The sequence below is a fragment of the Phaseolus vulgaris genome, chromosome 11 (genome assembly GCF_000499845.2).
Source record: "Phaseolus vulgaris cultivar G19833 chromosome 11, P. vulgaris v2.0, whole genome shotgun sequence".
NCBI lineage: Eukaryota > Viridiplantae > Streptophyta > Magnoliopsida > Fabales > Fabaceae > Phaseolus > Phaseolus vulgaris.
This window is the reverse complement of record NC_023749.2, coordinates 8,272,569-8,294,047: the sequence shown is the minus strand read 5'-3', so window position 1 is coordinate 8,294,047 and position 21,479 is coordinate 8,272,569. Positions and strand designations below refer to the sequence as shown.

General features: G+C 33.9%; 4 protein-coding genes across 6 annotated transcripts; 3 read left to right on the top strand and 1 right to left on the bottom strand.

The window, feature by feature from the left end:
- Positions 1-7,551: 7,551 nt before the first annotated feature.
- On the bottom strand, positions 7,552-8,421 carry LOC137833450 (uncharacterized). Its single transcript, XM_068641801.1, has one exon. The coding sequence runs from the start codon at positions 8,419-8,421 to the stop codon at positions 7,552-7,554; it is 870 nt and encodes a 289-aa protein (XP_068497902.1).
- Positions 8,422-9,905: 1,484 nt separating this feature from the next.
- On the top strand, positions 9,906-11,449 carry LOC137824306 (cyclin-dependent kinases regulatory subunit 1). 2 transcript variants are annotated; one of them, XM_068629883.1, is made up of 4 exons: positions 9,906-10,183; positions 10,295-10,386; positions 10,472-10,532; positions 11,056-11,449. In XM_068629883.1, exons 2-4 carry the CDS (start codon positions 10,334-10,336, stop codon positions 11,206-11,208), a joined length of 267 nt encoding a protein of 88 aa, XP_068485984.1. In that variant the 5' UTR covers positions 9,906-10,183; positions 10,295-10,333; the 3' UTR covers positions 11,209-11,449. The 2 variants fall into 2 exon arrangements, with proteins under 2 accessions (XP_068485984.1, XP_068485993.1); XM_068629892.1 differs by having other exon boundaries at positions 10,099-10,183; positions 10,292-10,386.
- A 1,080-nt stretch (positions 11,450-12,529) lies between these two features.
- On the top strand, positions 12,530-13,742 carry LOC137829081 (uncharacterized). Of its 2 annotated transcripts, none has more exons than XM_068635876.1 (3): positions 12,530-12,669; positions 12,778-12,894; positions 13,243-13,742. In XM_068635876.1, exons 2-3 carry the CDS (start codon positions 12,812-12,814, stop codon positions 13,364-13,366), a joined length of 207 nt encoding a protein of 68 aa, XP_068491977.1. In that variant the 5' UTR covers positions 12,530-12,669; positions 12,778-12,811; the 3' UTR covers positions 13,367-13,742. The 2 variants fall into 2 exon arrangements, with proteins under 2 accessions (XP_068491977.1, XP_068491980.1); XM_068635879.1 differs by having other exon boundaries at positions 12,537-12,681.
- Positions 13,743-15,626: 1,884 nt separating this feature from the next.
- LOC137825480 (pheophorbide a oxygenase, chloroplastic) lies at positions 15,627-20,724 on the top strand. Its single transcript, XM_068631187.1, has 7 exons — positions 15,627-16,625; positions 17,027-17,262; positions 17,428-17,554; positions 18,085-18,221; positions 18,833-18,992; positions 19,856-20,131; positions 20,359-20,724. The coding sequence occupies exons 1-7, from the start codon at positions 16,173-16,175 to the stop codon at positions 20,611-20,613; spliced, it is 1,644 nt and encodes a 547-aa protein (XP_068487288.1). The 5' UTR covers positions 15,627-16,172; the 3' UTR covers positions 20,614-20,724.
- The last annotated feature ends 755 nt before the right edge of the window (positions 20,725-21,479 follow it).

Sequence of the window (21,479 nt, the reverse complement as noted above, 5' to 3'; positions counted from 1 at the left end):
ACATTATGAATAATTATAGATAAAAATAGTGTCTTTTTACAAATAATTAATATATAGAAAATACAATAGTACTTTGTATAGATAGTATGATTCATTGATTAATAGTTTATAACTTGTATCATAAACATCATATTCATGCTTCATATTTTGTATTTTTTTTCATAATTCAAGTCTCTTTAATAATATAAAAATCATATTACTTTCATGGCAATGTTAAGTTAACTATATATTTAAAATCTAACTTCTCTTGAAGATAGTTGAGAAAAATTATTTAGACATTAAGTATCTTTGTTTTCCATATTAAATTATATAATTCATTTAAAAATATAATTTATATGATTTTGTTAAAATCATTAAATTATGAAATGACACATAATTTGTAGAAAAAGTTTAAAAAAATTATCTAAGTAAGCATTTTTGTTGTAAATATCTTATTTATTTAAAAATATGATTTTGTTTATGTAATAGCATTTTAAATTTAACTCTTATCAAATATATAATATTATTTTTATGTTTTAAAGTTTATTTAGGGTTTATAATAACGGAAAAGATGTAATATCAGCATTTCTAATTGTTCTTACAACAGGGACCAAGAACACTCGAAATGGATTAACAAGATCAATTCTTTATGCAAATCCTTCAATCTTGGGCTGGACACTCGGTTTCTCTTCACGACAGATGTTCTCGGCTTCTTCTCACGGCAAGGGCTCTCGGCTTCTCCTCACAGCAAGTACTCTCGGCTTCTCCTCACGGCAAGGGCTCTCGGCTTCTCCTCATAGCAAGTGCTCTCGGCTTCTCCTCACGGCAAGGGCTCTCGGCTTCTCCTCACAGCAAGTGCTCTCGGCTTCTCCTCACGGCAGGGGGGGTACCTGCAAGTCGCTCCAATGCCAAAGTCAGAAATAGTTTAATGTTCATCAGATAAAATCACTCTTACCTTTTTCTTACTCTGAACTCCTATTTATAGGGTTTCTTTAATGGGCTTTCCCCTTTACTTTTGGGCTTTCTTTCTACACCTTTTTATTATTTTCACACCCCTCATGTAAGTTTTATCTTAATTGGGCTTTTATTTTTATAATAATATTTATATTTTGTTTTATTCTTTTATGTATGTCTTTTTCACTTTCGGTCTAAACCTCTCGGTTTTAGCCTACCAGTACACTGGCCCCCCGAGACAGAAATACTTTAAGTTTAAACAAAAATATTTGTGTCTTAATATAATATAATAATTTTCACATTTGATTTGATTTGATGTTAAATGCCTTGGTTTTCGTGCTTTAGTTTGCTGAATTTAAATGATTTGACGTGAATTTGCTGTTTTAGCCGTTAGATTATATATTTTTGAACGGTTTCATAATGGTGCAACGTTTCAAATTCTAGGGTGTATATTTGGGTTATAAATAGGTTCTTCATTCAAACCTTATGAATGTGTGTTTCGTTGCTATTGAAAAAGGGAGTTCATTTTCAATCTTCAATCAATTCTTGCAAAGGTAATATGTCTCTTTCGAGTTTTTCTGCTTCTGATGATTTTTCGAGCGCGGGTGGTGAATCAACTGGGCGAGTGGTTCGAGGAGAAGATCATCCAGACTCGAAGTCTTCATCTGTTACTCCTTCTTGTATGAACGATTCAAATGGACCTCCGACTATTGATGCTCCTCAAGAATTCGGAATTGTATTGCCTCGGAAAAATCTTCGTCCAGGTTATCAATGGGTTAATCCTAAAGTCCGAGAGTTTTTTTCGAAGTATCGTTCTGCTATCGAACTTCGTATTTTTCTTTCCCATTTTCAAATTTATTATTCTGATATTGAAAATGATATTATTTCTTTTCGGCGTGTTGGGGATGTCGATAATGTTTGTTTGTCATGGCCGAGAGGGTGATAGCTATGAATTTTTTTTATTTTTATGCTTGCTTTTTTAGAGATCTTCATATTCGATTGCCTTTGAACAACTTTCAAATAGGCGTTCTTAACTTCCTTAATGTTGCTCCTACTCAGCTTCATCCCAATGGTTGGGTTGCAATGCAAGCATTTAACATTTTGTGTAAATTATTATCGCTTTCACCCAGTCCTGCTTCTTTCTTGTACTATTATAGCTCTCGGCCTGGGAAACGACCAGGGTGGTTATCCCTTATCAGCAAATCCAATGTTTGTTTCCTTAAACCTTTTACATCATCATATAAGGATTTTAAGGGAGGTTTTTTCAAAATTTTAATAGAACCAGTAGGAAGAGAGTATTTTTTTGATGGAGATTCTCCAAAGTTTCCTTTGTATTGGACGAGGGATCCCGTGAAGTTTAACTCAATATCGTTTCACTCAATGGGTGCGGCCGATCGTCATGTTATTGAAGTTTTTAGTCGCCTCTCGTACCAGGTTCCCACTCGCGCCTTGCTACAATTGTACACTTCATCAAGTCCTCGAGAAGATCTTATTGGTACGTGGTTGTTCCACATTTTCCTGCTTTATAGGATGAGTTTTTTAACTTTGCTAAGTTTTTTATGGATTTTCAGCTCTGATGGCAAGCACGAATTCGAAAGCTCGATCTTACTTTTCAAAACTGCTGAACAAGGTGGGCGATGTAACTCCGCGACGTGAGAATGTGGTGAATCCTGTGGTGGAAGTAGAAGTCGTGGAACCGGTTGCACATGTTGAAGTGGGTGAAGTTACACGTAATGTTGATGCTGCCGGTCCCTCGAAGAAGTCAAAGAAACGAGACAGAAACAGCAAGAGATCAAATTCGTCGTCTCGGCGTCATCGCCATGTTGAAAATGTTTCATCTAAACCTCTTTCTGAAACAATTTTTAGTGCTTCAACAAAATATGCGAAGTTTGTTCAAACTTCTTTTAATGAACCATCTTACAACATGTTAAAAAATATGGATGATGCTTCGTTGGCGGATTCTATTATTGAATTGTCAAGTAGAGGTCTGCTGATTGGAAAGATGATGAAAGAGAAAAATGGAAACTTTGTGTCTCTATCTGAGTTTGAAAAATTGAAGACTAATCTTACCAAGTATAAGGAAAAAATGAGCTCTTTGTCTTGGCAATTAGAAGAGATGAAGAAACAGAAAAATGAAGAAGAAGCTGTAAAGGAAGGCCTTGGGAAGGAAATTGCTGAATTGAAGAGTGAAAACTCAAGATTTGGTAAAGAGAATGCTCAACTACTTAAAGAAAACCAACTTTTGAGCGAGAAGGTATCGACATTATCCTCTGCAAATGAAGCTGACAAGAACACGATCAAACTTATGGATGAAGAGATAAATCAGCTGAAGACTAACGTTTTTGAAGCCGAAAGCTTTATCTTTGAACAATACAACCTTGGTTTTGAGAAGGCCCTTCAACAAGCTAAATATTTTTATAAGATTCCTATTGATGAAGGCAACTTTGATGTTAAGAAGGATTTTTATAAGGGTGAATTAGTTCCTGTTAATGAGATTCCGGACAATGACGTTGAAGATATTAATATTGAGGATTAGGTGGGCACAAGTTTGCTTTGCCGAAAGTGAAATTGTTTTGGTATGCTGATCTATGTATGGGTATCTTGGGAATGCTGATCCATGTATGGAGTTTTGTGGAATGTTGAATGTAATCTCTTTTTTGGAACCTCAATACGTATAAAGTTTAATAGTTTCTTTTTATCAGTTGTCTTATGCTGTGTTGGATACTTTTTATTTGTTACTTCATCGATTATTATTTGATGGGGTTGTGACCTCTCGGTTGTATGATTAAGTGTCGTGATAGACCTTTCGGCTTTTACCATTAGATGCTTAATTTTTCGGTCTGGTAATTGAAAATGTTTGAAATGTTTTAAATGCTTTTAACTTATACTTCTTAACTTCAGTATTTTTAATGATTACTTTTCGGTTTAAGCACTGAGTATCTTTCGGTATTTACGACGTTAAGACACAAGTATCTTTCGGTTTTATATGCGAAAGTGTTCCAAAATAGTGGATTCTGCGTGCATTTTGTAACTATTAAAAAGGAACTTTTTAGAAGACGTGAGAAAGCGTTTTTGGGCGAGCATATAAGATAAAGTTTATGTAAAGTATGATAATGATGGATGAAATTTAGACAACCTTATGCAATTAATTTCACCTTTTCAGGTTTTTTATGCGTTTTCCCCTGCTGTGAAGTATGACATAGCATGCTTTATTTAATGTGGCAATTATTCGCTATTTGTGTTTTCGGCATAGAATGAGATGTTTTCGGGTGGGTTTTCACTTTAGAGTGAAATCATCCAGGATCGAAAGCTGTGTAAATATGTGCCTTTTCGGGTGGGTTTTCACTTAGAGTGAAGTCATCCAAGACCGAAAACTTTGTAAATATGTGATTTTTTGGGTGGGTTTTCACTTAGAGTGAAATCATCCAAGACCGAAAACTTTGTAAATGTGCTTTTTCGGGTGGGTTTTCACTTAGAGTGAAATCATCCAAGACCAAAAGCTTTGTAAATACGTGCTCTTTTGGGTGGGTTTTCACTTAGAGTGAAATCATCCAAGACCGAAAGCTTTGTAAACATGTGCCTTTTCGGGTGGGTTTTCACTTAGAGTGAAATCATCCAAGACCGAATAAGAATGTTTATGCGTTGTGGAAGATTAAGTATGAAAGCTAACAAGATGAACTTTGTTACTTGGTAATGCTTCTTGATTAGATGATAAGTATGTATACGAAAGTCTTCTATTTACATATATTTTAACTAAAATAGAACTTTAAATGACTCGCATTCCATGTTCTTGGTATTACTTTTTCTTCCAGAGTTTCTAATCTATATGCCCCATTTTGTAAATTTTCTAGTACCCTGAAAGGACCTTCCCAATTGGAAGCTAACTTTCCATGTCGTGGATCTTTTCGAGCATTAGTTCGCATTCTCCAAACAAAATCCCCTTCCTTAAAATCTCTTAGTTTTACTTTTGCATTAAACCTCTTCGTTGCTCTTCTCTTCACTGCTACTTCCTTTATTTTTGCTCGTTCTCTGAGTTCTTCAATAAGATCAAGGTCAGTCCTTAAGCATTCGTTGTTGGCATTCCAATCTTCCATTTGCCTTCGTAATGTTGGTTCAATAACTTCTACTGGTAACATTGCATCTGTTCCATACGTGAGGTTGAATGGTGTTTCTCCAGTTGACGTTTGAGGTGTACACCTATATGCCCATAATATCTCTGGTAACTTCTCTGCCCATAAACCTTTAGCGCTTCCTAACCTCTTCTTTAACTGTCCGAGAATAACTTTGTTCGCAGCTTCAGCTTGTCCATTTGTTTGCGGATGTTCAACTGAAGTATTTGTTGACTTGATTCCCAAATCTGCATAAAATTCCATAAGTTTTTTGTCAATGAATTGTCGGCCATTGTCAGTTATAATGGTGTGTGGGATTCCAAATCGGCATATTATATATTTCCATACAAACGTTTGAACCTGTTGAGCTGTTATCTTAGTTAACGCTTCTGCTTCTATCCATTTTGTGAAGTAGTCCACAGCTACTATCATGAACTTGGTTTGTCCTCGTCCAAGTGGGAACGGGTCAAGTATATCAATTCCCCATTTTGCAAATGGCCAAGGGGAAACAATTCCTTGCAACTCTTGTGCCGGTATGTGGTTTAAACTTCCAAACTCTTGACATTTTTTACATGCTTTAACATAAAGTTCACAATCTTCTCTGATTGTCGGCCAATAGTAACCAGCTCTACAGACCTTTGTTGCCATTGTTCGAGCTCCACAGTGTAGTCCACAAATTCCTTCATGAAGTTCTTTAATTACATATTCGGCTTGTTCTCTTGACAGACATTTTAACAAAGGCATAGAATATCCTCTTTTGTAAAGTTCATCACCGATTAACACAAAACTAGCTACTTTCTTTGCCGTTTTTGCATCTGGTTCAACTCCTTGTTCTTGGCTCTTTATTACTTCTATGTACGTTTTTATCCATTCATCTTTTGAGGTTGCAATATTGAAGCATTCTTCTAAACTCACTGTCGGTTGACTAAGGGTTTGCTGTATGACTGAATTATGTTGCCCTTGTCTCTGTTGGCTTGCTAATTTGGATAATGAATCTGCCTTCATGTTTAATTCTCTCGGAATATATTTAATTTCAGCCTTATTAAAGCATTGCATAATATTTAACACTTTATGGTAATATTTCATTAATAATGGATCTTTTACCTGATATTCCCCTTGCACCTGTCCCACCGAAAGTTGAGAGTCACTTTTGCAAATGACATTCTTGACTCCCATGTCTCTGGCTAGTAGTAACCCTGCAACAAGAGCTTCATATTCGGCTTGGTTGTTGGATGTTCTGAACTCAAACCTTAACGCCATTTCTACTTGGAAGCTATCTGGTCCTTCAAGCACAATCCCTGCTCCGCTTCCTCTTTTGCTTGACGCACCGTCTACATATAATGTCCATTGCTCCGGTTGTGTTGCTGTCGGCATCTGGATAATGAAATCTGCAAGTGATTGGGCTTTGATCGGTCCTCTTGGTTCATACTTGATTCCGTATTTTGAAAGCTCGATCGACCACGTCACCATTTGACCTGCAAGTTCTGGTTTTCTCAAAATTTTAGATATTGGATAATCTGTTCTCACAATTATCTGATGATTTTGAAAATATGGCCGAAGGCGTCTTGCAGCATACACTAATGTTAAGGCGACTTTTTCAACCTTGGGATATCTGGTTTCGGCGTTTTGAAGGGATCTACTTACAAAATATATCGATTTCTGCTCTGGGTTTTCTTGTATTAAAGCTGCTCCTATGGCCTCATTTGAAGTTGCTAGGTAAACTATGATAGGTTGGGTTGACACAGGTTTAACTAAGATTGGTGGTTCGGCTATTATGCTTTTGATCTGAGTAAAGGCTTGCTCACATCGGTCATTCCACTCAAAGGTTTCGGATTTTTTCAACAAGTTAACTATCGGCTTGGTTCTCTCGGCTAATATTGGTAGAAATCTTGACAATGAGTTCAGCTTCCCCACCAGTCTTTGTACCTCCTTCAAATTCTTTGGACTTCCCATTTGCCTCACATTTATCAGGATTTGCCTCGATACCTCTGTTGGTCAACATGAAGCCCAAAAATTTTCCACCTTTCACACCAAAAACACATTTTTCCGGATTAAGACGAATATTGTATTCTCTTATGCGTGCAAACACCTCCTAAAGGTCTCCCAAATGTTTCTCTACCTCCTCCGATTTCACAACCATATCATCCACATATACTTCCATGTTTTTCCCAATTTGATTTTTGAACACTTTATCCATGAGTCTTTGATATGTTGCTCCAGCATTCTTCAAGCCGAAAGGCATGACTTTATAACAATAATTGGCAGTATCTGTGGTAAAAGCTGTTTTTGGAACATCCGGCTCATACATTTGTATTTGGTTATACCCTGAATAAGCATCGAGAAAGCTCATCATTTCTTGTCCAGACGCCCCATCTACCAATCGGTCTATGTTGGGTAATGAATATGTATCTTTCAGACAAGCTTTATTCAAGTCTGTATAATCGGTACACATTCTCCATTTTCCATTCGGTTTTTTGACTAGCACCACATTGGATAACCATGTTGCGTACTAAGCTTCCTTAATGAAACCAGCTTGCATTAACTTCTCGGTTTCTTCAATTGCTGCTTTTCGTCTTTCTTCACCCAACTTTCTTCGTTTTTGAGATATCGGTTTCGCTTCTCGACATACCGACAATTTGTGACAAATTACCTCTGGATCGATTCCAGGTATATCAGATGGTTTCCAAGCAAACAAGTCTTTGTTGTTGCGTAACAATGTGATAAGTTTGTTTAACAATTCTTCGGGCAAACTTCCACTTATGTAAGTGCATTGCTTCTCGTCCCGTCCCAATACTACAGCTGTTGTCTCTTCTTTTGGTTCTAACCTCTCATCATTTAACCTGGGGTCCAAATCTGCCATCGCCACCATTCTTTCAGTATCTCTATTTGTTTTCAAATTCATCTTTAAGCCTGTTGCGTAACATTCCCGAGCATCTTTTTGATTGACATATATCGTGGCTATCTCCCCCTTCTCTGTTGGGAATTTCATGGCTAAATGCGGTGTTGAAACTATTGCTCCCAACTTATTCAAAGAAGATCGCCCTAGCAACACATTGTATGATGTGGAAGCGTCCACCACCAAGTACCTGATTTTGATCTTTTTAGTTTTACTGCCTCTGCCGAATGTTGTCATTAAATCAACATATCCTTTAGTGCTAACTCTTTCACCCGAGAAGCCAATAATTTGTTCTCGGAAAGGTACAATATCTTCTTCTCTCAAGTGCAACCTTTTGAAAGTATCCCAAAACAAAATATCAACTGAGCTCCTCTGATCAACCAAGGTTTTCATGACAGCATACTTGGCTATTTCTATTGTTATCACCATATTATCATCATGATCGGGATCGATTTCTTGAAAGTCTTCATCTGTGAAAAGCATCGGTGGCAAAGTTCTTTTTTTTAAAAATGTGATTAATGGTTCTGATACTTCTCCAATGTTGTTTTCTTCCCGATGAAGATTCTTTGCCAGAGAAACCACCTGAAATTGTATTTATAAATCCTCTGACCGGCCTTCCCAGACTTCGTTCCCTACTTCGCCTAACCGACTGGGTGTTTTGATAAAACCTATCACCTCTTCGTTCTGGCCTTCCCTCCCTCCTATCATCTCTTTTTTCAACTCTTCTATCTTCTCTTCTTTCAAAATGTTCTTACAACAGGGACCAAGAACACTCGAAATGGATTAACAAGATTAATTCTTTATGCAAATCCTTCAATCTTGGGCTGGACACTCGGTTTCTCTTCACGACAGATGTTCTCGGCTTCTCCTCACGGCAAGGGCTCTCGGCTTCTCCTCACAGCAAGTGCTCTCGGCTTCTCCTCACGACAAAGGCTCTCGGCTTCTCCTCACAGCAAGTGCTCTCGGCTTCTCCTCACGGCAGGGGGGGTACTTGCAAGTCGCTCCGATGCCAAAGTCAGAAATAGTTTAATGTTCATCAGATAAAATCACTCTTACCTTTTTCTTACTCTGAACTCCTATTTATAGGGTTTCTTTAATGGGCTTTCCCCTTTACTTTTGGGCTTTCTTTCTACACCTTTTTATTATTTTCACACCCCTCATGTAAGTTTTATCTTAATTGGGCTTTTATTTTTATAATAATATTTATATTTTGTTTTATTCTTTTGTGTATGTCTTTTTCGCTTTCGGTCTAAACCTCTCGGTTTTAGCTTAACACCTCTTGGTTGTTCAATATGTAGTTCTCGGCCCGAACCTCTCGATTTTAGCCTACCAGTACACTAATAATAAAGTAATATTTATAATGATTTTTATTTACTGAGCGCAATTTTTGAAAGAATAATACATTAAAATTAATTTTTAAAATAATAATGGATATAAATATTCTTCCAAAGAAAAAGAAAGATGTATAATGTTTTAGTGTATTTTATTTTTTTATTCATTAATATCTTGATATAATTGATAAATTCTCATTATTTAAGTAGACATTTAAAATAGTTAATGAAAAAGAGAGAAAAACAGAATACAATACAAAACTCTGTATAACATTTTTTTATTTTCTTAAATATAATAAGTAACACAAAATAATAAGAAAAAAATTAAAAATATATACGGAATGTAATATTAATAGAAATGTTATTATTGTTATATTGTTGAATATATTTATTTTATTTTTAAATTTATTTATTATTTATTATTTAATGAAATAAAATAAAATTATTTATTAAAATAAGTAATTCTGGAATGAATTTTATTTTTTATTTTTTATGTATTTCTTAATATACTTAGTCTTAAAAACTAGTTTTTTACTTAACAATCCAATCAAATTTTAAATAAATAAATTTATTAATTATAAAAGTATTCCTTTTAATGGGATTTCCATTGATAAGGGTTAGGAAAATATCAGAATTGGGGTTATGTTCATTGGGTGTATCTAGAAAATTCTATTGAGGAGCGGGAAAATGTAGAATTTGAAATGTTAAAAATAAAGCCGTTATTATTACTTTACTTATTAGCCGTTATATTTTAAAGTGTTACTAAAATAAATAAATAAATGAATAAAAATACATCTCTATAAAATATGAGTATAAAAATGAATTTACAATCCCATCCTTCGTATTCATTGAACAATATATTCATAGTTAGTTCTTTCTTCTTCTTTCTCTCACTCTCAATCTTCACTTCTCAGGTGAAGAAAATTTCTTTCTCTTTACTCCGTTTTCTCTTCTGTAAATGTTCAATTTCCGATTATTTGATTTTTTTTATTGTAATTGAGAATTTTTGTGTTGTGTTGTAGCAGATTCAATTTCTGCAAAGTTACAAACCCTAATTTTCGAGGATGGGTCAGATCCAGTATTCTGAGAAGTACTTCGATGATACTTATGAATACAGGTATTCGCTTGAATCCATGTTCTTTACTTTCCTTTGATTAATTTGATTTCAATTATTTTTAAATTCATATTAATTTGTTGTTCAGACATGTGGTTCTGCCTCCTGAAGTTGCCAAGCTGCTTCCCAAGAATCGGCTTCTTTCTGAGGTAAGTTGATTTTATTTTTTCATTTTCTTCTTTCAATTTTGATTCGTGTGTTTGATTGTCATTTGTGATTTTTTTTTTGAACTCGAGTCAGTTTATGTAGAACATATTGTTGAAAAGTAAAGAAAATTCTCACCACAGTTATACCCGTTTATCTCCTTTCCTGTAATCTTTCACGAAAAGGCCTGAATAATTGAATTTTTTTTACTGTGTGGGTGTTGGTTGATAACTAATAAATATTGTTCAATCGAGAGGAATCGATGCGCTTCAGTTTCTTTCAAATGTTGTTAACTATTGAAGGTTGAGTTCCATTGATTTTGCTGTTTATTTATTTTTTTATCTTCATGAGTTAATAATACAAGAAGATAATTTTGCAAGTTTGTTCGGATGGGATGGTTGATGTAAGGCATTTGTTTTGTGTTCATGTATTTATGGTTGTCTTGTGCAACTTTTTTGAGTGGACGTGCTATTTCTGTTTTGTTTTTATTATAGGTTGTCTAAGTTTTTTGGTTTTATGTTATTACAGAATGAGTGGCGAGCAATTGGGGTTCAGCAGAGTCGTGGTTGGGTTCACTACGCTATTCATCGCCCTGAGCCACACATAATGCTCTTCAGGAGGCCTTTGAATTATCAGCAGCAGCAGGAAAACCAGGCCCAACAAAGCATGCTTGTCAAATGAACACTTTCTCTGCAAATTTGAAAGTGGGATACAATGTTGTTATATAGGTTTTTATCTTTGGAATATGGGTGTTATTATCTAAAGACCTAACTGATGGAATTCTCTTTTTATGGAGAATCTTAACATGGTTTCAATTTTTATTTCAATGTTTGTGGACATGATGTCTCCTGGATTTGTGTTGGTGTACCTCTCGTGTACTCTTGTGCTTTGGATTATATAATAGTCATTATCAGTTACATTCTGCCATGGTTCCATAATTCAATTTCTGTTTTTCTTCTAGTGATCACTACCACGTCTTTTAACAGTGATGTTCTTAATTTTTTCTTAAGAGACTTGTAAATAATTTTATGATTTTCGAACCAGATTATGCATTTGTTGAAGTACTTTTTGTTCTTTCACCGCTCCATGAAGCCACAATGAATTTGGATGATATAGTAGTAGTTTACAGAAGACCATTGGTGGGTAGGGTTCATCTGCAATAACCTTGTTCAGCTTAGCAGTAAACTCCTTAAAGTTGTTAATGTTGAATGTTTGGGACTGGAGCAAAGATTGACTTTAGTTATTAGTTTAAATCCTTGATCAATTCCATGTGTGTGTGCCGTTGTGAACTTACGAGGTCATTCCTTGCAGGTTCTATTTAATGTTTAAAACAAGGCCTATCTTTCAAAATAAAAATTATTAACAAATGTTCATATGGTTAAAATTATTTTTAGGAAACCAAAATAAAATTTCGGTGTCACTTTGTTGTAATTTTGGTTTTTCTTGAAAGATTTACATATTTCATGGTTATATTTGGCAATAATTATCGTTGTAACTTTTAAATAATCAATATTTATCTTATGATTGAATTCACAAAATGAATGAAACGCAAGGTGGAATAATGAATAGAGGGTACTCATAAGATTAAATGTTATTTCCTGCAAAAAGAAAAAATTCTCTGATTTTCGTTTCAAACTAAAAATTGAACTCTTGAAGATTAAATGTTATTTCCTGCAAAAAGAAAAAATTCTCTGATTTTCGTTTCAAACTAAAAATTGAACTCTTGAAGTATTATTGCATACTTTAAGAAAACGAGTCTATTATTTTAGGTTAATTCACTCTTTAGATCCTTAATTTTACTAACATTTAATTAAAAATTGACGAAAATTATGTAGTCCTACGAAAACAAGTTTAGTACCGATAAACATTTTTCTTTTATAAAAGTAGAAGGTAGAAAGAGCAAAATTGGGAGTGCGAATAGCAATCTTTGTTTCCTTTTGGGCTTCAAGAGGCCCACACTCCTTTGAACTGTTTACCAGAAAAAAGAGAGAAGGAATTCGCTCATCTTCATTCTTCACCAAAACTTTCACTGGAATTTGGGACTCTGACCCAGAAAAAAAATATCTGCCGGGAATTAGGGTTCGAAAGTTTCGATTGGGTCGTAGCATTGCAACAAATTTGTGGAAAAAGAAAAAGATTCAGGTGAGGTCCGAGGTAGTTCATTCATCTGATTAATCCTTGCATATTCTATTTTGGATCAAATGTTTCTACTATGTGATATGTGATTTCATCCTTCTAAATTCTTTTTAGGGTTTGCTATAGCAATTTGCTATCAGATTGATCGATGGCCCGCGCCCGCAATCTAATGGTTGCTGGGGGTTTAGTTGCTTTCGCTGCAGCAGGCATGTCATTTCCCTTCTACATGGCGTAAGTTTACACAATTCATTGTTTTCCTTTCAAATTACATCCTCATTACTTAATAATGTGTCATTTTTATTTTTCATATACCTTCATTTTACACTTTTAACAAGTATTTTTTTAAATATAGTTATTGAAAAAAGTCAATAAATTTACCGCACAGAAGTTAAAATCAAATTATTCATAAGGGGAGGTAATTTGTAATCTCTTACATTATAATTTTTTATTTGTAACTTGTGCATAAACTAATTTTAATTTAAGACAAGTCAATTTCATTTCTGGACAAGTTCATCTAAACATGTGCTATGTATGATAGTTTTTTTATTGAATTGTGTGAAAGTTGTTGTTATTACTCAGTTCATCAAAGAAGCCTGTTATTGATCCCACAAAGCCACTTTCACCACAAGCAACTTTTCGAGGGCCTTACATCAACACAGGCTCGCGTGATGTTGGTCCTGATGTTGGTTCCCAGAAGAAATGAAACAAGTTGAGTTAGATGATCAAGCTCATATTCATATATATATGCTCATTGCTTGAGAGATTTTTTCTGACCACAGTTTGGTGGATTGTGATTCTGAAGCACAATCTTGGAACTGAGAAAGTTTGGGAATGGAATTTCTTTTCTGGAAGAGTTCACTCAATCTGTATGTATTAGTGATTTTGATAAAAAAAGATGAATTATGTTATTTATCATGTCACTAGTATCTGTTTCTTCTATTTCCAAAAAGGCATATAGTGTATTGCATGCCTTTGTGACCACAATAACAATAATAGTTGTGTCTCGCTAGGTTAGGTTGGTTATATGGATTACGAGATACCATTTAGTTCAGTTAAAGACCAAACGAGTTTCCTCTTAATCACTTGTTCTAATGTCTTTCCTGGTCTCCCCTTTTCATAGGACTATAAAAATATGCAATCTAGTATCATCACTAGTATGTTTTATTCTTTATCTTGTGACCATACAATTGCAAAAACATTAAGCTATTTAGCAATTTGCGCCTTTAGCTAAGCTTAGTTTGTGGTTGGATTTGAGTATGCAGATTTGGTTTTGCATAACTGATGCCTATCCTTAACGTTTTAGTTGTTGTTTCTTGCAAAACTCAGGTTTTGTGTTTAAAGTACTGTTTGCAATTGTTTTCTGAACATATGGTATCTATGATGCAAATGCCTATTGAATGTCATGTTAGCCTCCCTCCGGTGTGAATGCAAACAAACTAGTAGCTGCTGCTGCTTACAGTTTTGCACCTTGTTTTGATTGAAGATTGGCTTAATAAGCTCGTGCTTTGGTGTGTGTACATTAAAACTGTATCCAGGCTACTGGCTCCAGTTTCATGTTTATGGCAAGTTTGTTTCAGTTTAGTTTTTGGGTAATGTTTGTTTTTTTTCTTCTTAAAAGCTGTCAAGAAAACAAATAGAAAATGTTTAAATTGCTTTTTTATTTTTATGGAAAGATCTTAGAGTGTTGATACTCACATTTTTATTTTGTTTCCATGATTGCTTAATTATTAAAATTGATTCATTAGCTCTAGATTTTGCCCATTTATGAAAAGGGTCGCAGTGTAACCCTACCTAGACCACAAAACTGCTCAAATTCTCTAACGGTGTAAAACCACTTCCATAGAGAATCTAGTGTGCGTATATCTTTGAACGTCACAACAACCAAAGACAAACATTGTTGTGAAAGTCAAATTGAAAGGAGCCAAAGCAACTCAACGAAATTGGACTCCTAAAAAGCAAACAGAACAACAAAGCATAAAAAGAGAGTGGAATTGGTCCCTTCTTTTGCTTTGTATTTCTTTTTATATCTAAAAATTGTTACTGCATATTTGGATCAGTTTACTTTAAAAAATAATTATTGTTTTAAAATTTCTTGAGAAATTTATATAAAAGCTGTTGTTTCCCTAAATAATCTTCAACCGACATGTTCTTTACATTCTTTTTGTTTTCATCTTCAAAAAATTCCTAAAAGAACTCCTCAAATTGAATCAGTTGTTCTGATAGACAACCTAGATGCATTCTATACTTATTTCAGAAGCACTTACTGATAGGTTATTATTTTTGGTAGTGTTTTATGCCGCGCTTCGTTCATTTTAGATAGCGTATGAATACACCCACTTAAAAACTATTTTAATGATAATATATTTTTATATATATATATATTAATATTTAAATTAAAAATAAAACAAATTTAATTAAAATCTTAATATCATGAGCTGTAGAATAAATATTATTTGCTTTATAGATTGCAGGAATGCCTATGTAATAAAAGATTTTAATAATGAAAGGGAATTCAGTTGATGCACTGGAATTCGTTCGTGTTTATTTCTTATATATAAAACTTAATAAAAATCTAATTATTTTTATTATCTTAATCAAAATAAAATTATATTTTGAATGTTATATTAACTATAATTAGTAGTGATTACTAGAAAAGATCAGTAGACAATATTAAATTTTGAAAGTGGCAATTTTTTACAAGAATTAAAACCTTCGGAATCATGTGCAATTCAAAACTATCTATGACAATAACTTATAAATGAGATATTTAATATTTTTATATATTTATTTTATTATCTCATTATATATTTATTTTATTATCTCATTATATATTTATTTTATTATCTCATTATATATTTATTTTATTATCTCATTATATATTTAATATCTAATAAGACCAAAATTAATAAACATTATTAAACTGTGGATTAAAAAAATCAAGATGATTGAATCAAATACTTTTACTTTTATTTACTCAATTTGTTTCTTGTTTGGCAAGCAAGGCATAAACCGAAACCAGTTCACACAGTCTTCCATGGCTTACAGATCTCACTGTTTTCAGTGTCTTCTTTTCTCTTCTACTCTCTACTACGAACAAATACTCACTCCACGTGGTAGATATCTTCAAACTTGTGGACATGCATCATTCCACCGAATGGTTTCACTTCTTTTCTTTCGATGAAAAATAAAACAATAAAATATCTCAAAATACTAATCAGAGACAAACATGGACACCAATACTTTTCCAAGTTGTATTTTGTTTCCTAAATTTTACATTTACCACCCACTAATCTGTTAACTAGTTAAACTAAGAAAATAAAAGGTTTGAGAGAATGACACATCTGAACAGTGTTTTGTCTGAAACCAAAGACCAGAAGAAAAAAACATTTGAAGCTTGTACGACTCAAAAACCTTTGCCTTCGATTCGCTTATTAACACATCTAGCATGAACCTTTGTATACAATTCCTCGAACCTTAACGTCTGAGAAAAAACAACTACAAAATCATTGATGGCACTCTCACACTCCATCTCTGCGTTATCAACCACACTCACGTTTTTCTCCCCAATAAGCAAACCCATCACCAACAAAGTGAATTCCTTTCCCTTCTTCTCGAACAAGGGTACGCAATTTTTCACGAAACAAACTCGACCCAGAAGCGGAACAAGCCTTCTGCTTACTCCTGCACGCGTTGCCGCGCCACCCTCAACGGTTGAAACCGATCAATCGTTCCCTGAAACCGAAAGGGGGGAGACCGAGGAAGAGTTTAACGAGGAGAGCTCTTCCTCTAAGTTCTCCTGGAGGGATCACTGGTACCCTGTTTCGTTAATTGAGGATCTGAACCCTCTCTTGCCCACACCGTTTCAGCTTCTGGGTCGTGAAATCGTGCTCTGGTACGACAAGGCCATTTCCCAATGGGTGGCTTTTGATGACAAATGCCCCCATCGTCTTGCCCCTTTATCTGTGAGTATCTCTCTCTCTCTCTCTATTTATCTATCTATCTATATATATATATATTATTTTTCTTTGAGGGTTTAAGCTCAAATTAATCTATTTTATATATGATAATTTGGGTAATTCACTACTCAAATGTAAAATCTATCTTTCTGATACCGAGAGCTGAATATTTCAAAGGTGTCAAATTTGCAAATCAAGTGGTTTAATAATGACTCGGTAATGGATGACCTAACAAACCAAAGGAAGTAGGATATCTGATACATCTTAGAATTTAATTTTGAATATAAATCAACCAGGAAAAAAAAGTAACTTATGGAGTGAGAGTGACTTATTATATGTACTTTTTTTGGCTTTATTAGTTTCCTTTTAGTTTTTGTGATAAAAAATTGGGTGTTTGGTTTTCGTAGGAAGGAAGGATTGATGAAGATGGAAAGTTGCAGTGTTCTTATCATGGGTGGTCTTTTGATGGTTGTGGATCTTGTGTTAAGATTCCTCAGGCTGCATCTGAAGGCCCAGAAGCACGTGCTATTCGATCTCCTAAAGCGTGTGCCACTAGGTTCCCTACTCTAGTGTCTCAGGGCTTACTCTTTGTTTGGCCTGATGAAAATGGTTGGGAGAAAGCAAGTGCCTCCAAGCCTCCAATGTAATTTATTTAATTCTGTATGGTCTTGTCTGAGTAGTAACATTAAACTAATCGTAATTGGGTCCCTTATAATCAATGGTGTCTTGTGTTTATATTCTATGTTCATTATGGAATGTTTTATTATGGAATGTTTTATTGAACTATATGCTAAATTTGTTTGTTTAGGTTGCCTGATGACTATGAAAAACAGGAGTTTGCCACGGTCAACATTCAGCGTGATCTGTTCTATGGTTATGATACTCTAATGGAGAATGTCTCTGATCCTTCTCACATTGATTTTGCTCATCACAAGGTACAAATGACACCCTTCAACTTGACTTTTAAGTGCAGGCATTTTATTTTAATTTGGTGTGCATATTGAAGATATTTTATTTGATCCTGGTGTAAGTGGAGTTTGTTAAATATACTCAAAAAATGTTAGCAGGAAGAAAATTTGGGTTGGTTTCTTTTATTATACATCTTCACTCACTGAAACCGTCATATGATTAGCATACTTTAAAAACTTTGAGAAACCTTCTTCATGATGAGCGATGTTTCAATTGAACAGGATATCACGATATTCTCACTGTCCAAGTTACTGTATAGGAATTTAAACTTTACCTGATGTTCCAAATGTAGGATTAATTGAAGCTTGTAGATGTGCTTTAACTATTTGTGGCCCTGTAATTAAGTTTTTTTTATTTACCATATTGCTTCTTACTATGGATTTTTAATTTAGAGTCTTCTTGTTAGATAAGCAGTTGCAAAAGTGGAAATTGTTTGGTATTGATAGGTACTCGAGATTATCCCAATCACTAACATAAATATGGTCCACACTTACAGGTCACAGGAAGGAGAGACAGAGCCAAGCCTCTGCCATTCAAGATGGATTCTCGTGGTTCATGGGGCTTCTCTGGAGCGAATGAAGGGAACCCTAAGATCAGTGCCAAATTTGTTGCACCTTGTTATTATATAAACAAGTAAGCCAATGACTTTTGCATTGTTCTCGTGTGCATTATTTAGTTCCAGTTTTAACAATGAAGGAATTATATGGATTCTATGAGTGTTTAGGGCCAAAAGATTTGTTCTCAATTTTAATTTAAGGCCATAATTTGGATAGCTTTTGAGTATCACACAATCAGTCCTACGCTTCTTGTCTCGAATACTAATGAAATATGAAGTTTTATCCATCAAAGCTTCCTCAATAAGTAGATAATTCAGTATCAGACAATCAATTTGGAGGGTTTCCATATATCTTATCTTTTTTTTCCTTTCTGAATTTCTTTCCTTTTTCACCCTCTAAAGGACAACTGGGAAGTAATATGGAAAATGTATAACTTTCTAATTAAACCTTAACACACATTGTAGTATGTAGTATGTGAGGTTCTTGGAAAGGATAGCCAATTTAAGTAGGTATTTGATATGTGAGTGAATGATGTTGGAGGTATATATGCCTTACTGCATCCTTATTAAATGTTTATATGTATATTAAAGATGCATTTCAGATAACTATTACTTCGTCCTAAGTGCTGTTGTTCTCTTCTTCAATTGTTGCTACTAAAGCTCAATATACTTGGCATTGTTATTGCAGAATTGAGATTGATACCAAACTCCCTGTAGTTGGTGACCAGAAATGGGTTGTATGGATATGTTCCTTCAATATTCCCATGGCTCCTGGTAAGACTCGCTCCATAGTTTGCAGTGCTCGAAACTTCTTCCAGTTCTCAGTACCAGGGCCTTCCTGGTGGCAAGTAAGATTTCTATGGTCTATGCTGTCATTATTCTTCTGTTTGATTAAAAATACAGGCTCCAGTTTGCTTAATTTCAATGTTCTTTCACTGATTTATCTAGAGAACTTGTTCTGTCCGTATGTTTATGGTGTAGCTAATTTTGTAGTCTAAATCCTTGTGGAAAGGTGAAAGAATTTGTCTATTTGGAAGAATACCTGAACTAAGAACACTATTAAACATTTATTTGTTCGGCAAAAGGTTTCAAAAGTGTCTGAAAAAGCACCCTATGCTTTCCTCTTAGGACCTACAATATAATTACATGCTTTGTTACAAGTTGACATAAAATGTTGGTTTATTATGACAACTGAGATTCATCTCAATAATGTGGAAAGTGGCTTAGTTTTTCTTACTTTTGAAGTTGTTGTAAAGGTGTTAGAATTTGAATGTCTTCCCTGTTAGTGGAGCAAGTGAATAAAATAATTTTTTGAATAATTTTATTCTTTCATGAGCAGTAGAAGATGAAAATTTTACTTCTATGTTGACATGGAAAATGTTAGTGATAATGAGGGATTGAGACTTAACAAGTTATGCGAGACGTGGTTTATTTAAACAATTTCATGAAATCTGTAGAATTGAAAATCATTGGGACTTTGAGTAATACATTAGCTAATATCATTTACAAAACCAATAGTATATATTGTTTTATATCATGTCATTGGTGAGCGAAGTATTGATTGGAATATTTCTGAACACAATAATCTTATCCTACCATATTGTTTCTGTATCTCTATAGTTCTCTTCTGAGTAATCATATTTTCTGCATTCAATTTCATGAATGCTTAATGTAACTTGGGATCTCAGTTTTGGCTTTACACTTGTCTCAGGTAGTTCCCAGATGGTATGAGCATTGGACTTCGAACAAGGTATATGATGGCGACATGATAGTCCTTCAAGGCCAAGAGAAAATCTTCCTTTCACAAACCAAGGAAGGAGCTGACATTAACAAACAGTACACCAGCATCACCTTCACACCAACACAAGCAGATCGCTTTGTCTTGGCGTTTCGAAACTGGTTGAGACGACATGGCAATGGCCAACCAGAATGGTTTGGCAACAGCAGCGACCAGCCATTGCCATCAACTGTTTTATCGAAACGTGAGGTACAATCAACATGATCCAAGATTTTCAGTTTGAACAATGAGAAATGTTAAGAACAGACTCTTTATTGCACTCATTTTAACTCTCAAATTTATCCTAGAAAATTCACTTCACCTACAAAACCAGGAATAAGACCTGCATTTATTTTGACTTGATTATAGAGTGTGTTGTTATCATTTCTCTACTAACCACACAAACTAAATGAAACATTTTATTTTTGGTTATGTAGATGTTGGATAGATTTGAACAGCATACTCTCAAGTGTTCATCATGTAAAGGAGCTTATGAGGGATTCCAAATATGGCAGAAAGTCCTAATTGGTTCAACAGTTGTGTTTTGTGCAACATCAGGGATTCCAGCAGATGTTCGGTTGCGTGTTCTTTTGGCTGGATTTGCAGTTGTGAGCGCAGCCTTAGCTTTTGCACTAAACCAACTCCAAAAGAATTTTGAATTTGTCGATTACGTGCATGCCGAAATAGAATAAACACTGATTTCCACTTGTTAATTGTAAATAGAGTTGAAGAAAAATTACATGTATGCATACTATTTTGATGAAAAGAGCTCAAATCTACATAGCCTTGGTTTTATCACTAAATTCAATGCACATAACCATGGTTTTAAAGTTTTGTATACACTATACTTTAAGTCTAACACAAAATCTCTCGACTTATAATCTTGACTTTGACTTATAATGTATTCTGTACTTATATCTACATATGTATTGTGTATTATGAGACTTATTTATCTCTAAGTGACGTGAGAACTTTAACATAAACAGTCTCAATTAAGTATAATAAAGAACACAATATTTATTGAGTTTTGGAGAGGATAAAGATAAATATGAAAAAACAATTTTCCTGGTTTTTTCTTTTATTAAATATTAAATAATAATGTATGACAGATCTTAATAACATAAAATTGATGGATACTCTATATCTATAACATGATTATGAGAAAAAAAAATCATTAATATCTTTCAGATGATTAATATTTTTGTGAAAACTTACATGGTCAATTATTCCAACCATGAAAGTTAACCAAACAAATAATTGAAAAATCAATTGATTTTTTTTATGTATCAAACTTCTAATTTAATTTTCTATCCCTTAAAATATTTTGTTCATTGTATATTAAATTGATCATATAATTCTGATGTATATTTTATAGATGTATTAAAAGAGTAATATGTCTATTTAATCGAATTTACAAAGTTATTTAAAATATTTTTTAGTGCTTACTAAAAAGAATATATCTTTTTAGTTTGTTGTGATTTAGTATTTAAAAATATTAAAAATTAGGGTTAAAATATGGTTTTAGTTCCTGTACTATAATATGAAAGTAAAAATAATT

Coding starts and splice junctions, on each gene's coding strand:
- LOC137833450 (XM_068641801.1), bottom strand. CDS start 8,421: ATGCTTTTCACAGATGAAGACTTTCAAGAAATCGATCCCGATCATGAT.
- LOC137825480 (XM_068631187.1), top strand. CDS start 16,173: ATGGCACTCTCACACTCCATCTCTGCGTTATCAACCACACTCACGTTT. Junction 17,263..17,427: donor AGTGCCTCCAAGCCTCCAAT/GTAATTTATTTA, acceptor TTGTTTGTTTAG/GTTGCCTGATGACTATGAAA. Junction 20,132..20,358: donor CTGTTTTATCGAAACGTGAG/GTACAATCAACA, acceptor TTGGTTATGTAG/ATGTTGGATAGATTTGAACA.
- LOC137829081 (XM_068635876.1), top strand. CDS start 12,812: ATGGCCCGCGCCCGCAATCTAATGGTTGCTGGGGGTTTAGTTGCTTTC. Junction 12,895..13,242: donor TCATTTCCCTTCTACATGGC/GTAAGTTTACAC, acceptor GTTATTACTCAG/TTCATCAAAGAAGCCTGTTA.
- LOC137824306 (XM_068629883.1), top strand. CDS start 10,334: ATGGGTCAGATCCAGTATTCTGAGAAGTACTTCGATGATACTTATGAA. Junction 10,387..10,471: donor GATGATACTTATGAATACAG/GTATTCGCTTGA, acceptor TTTGTTGTTCAG/ACATGTGGTTCTGCCTCCTG. Junction 10,533..11,055: donor AGAATCGGCTTCTTTCTGAG/GTAAGTTGATTT, acceptor ATGTTATTACAG/AATGAGTGGCGAGCAATTGG.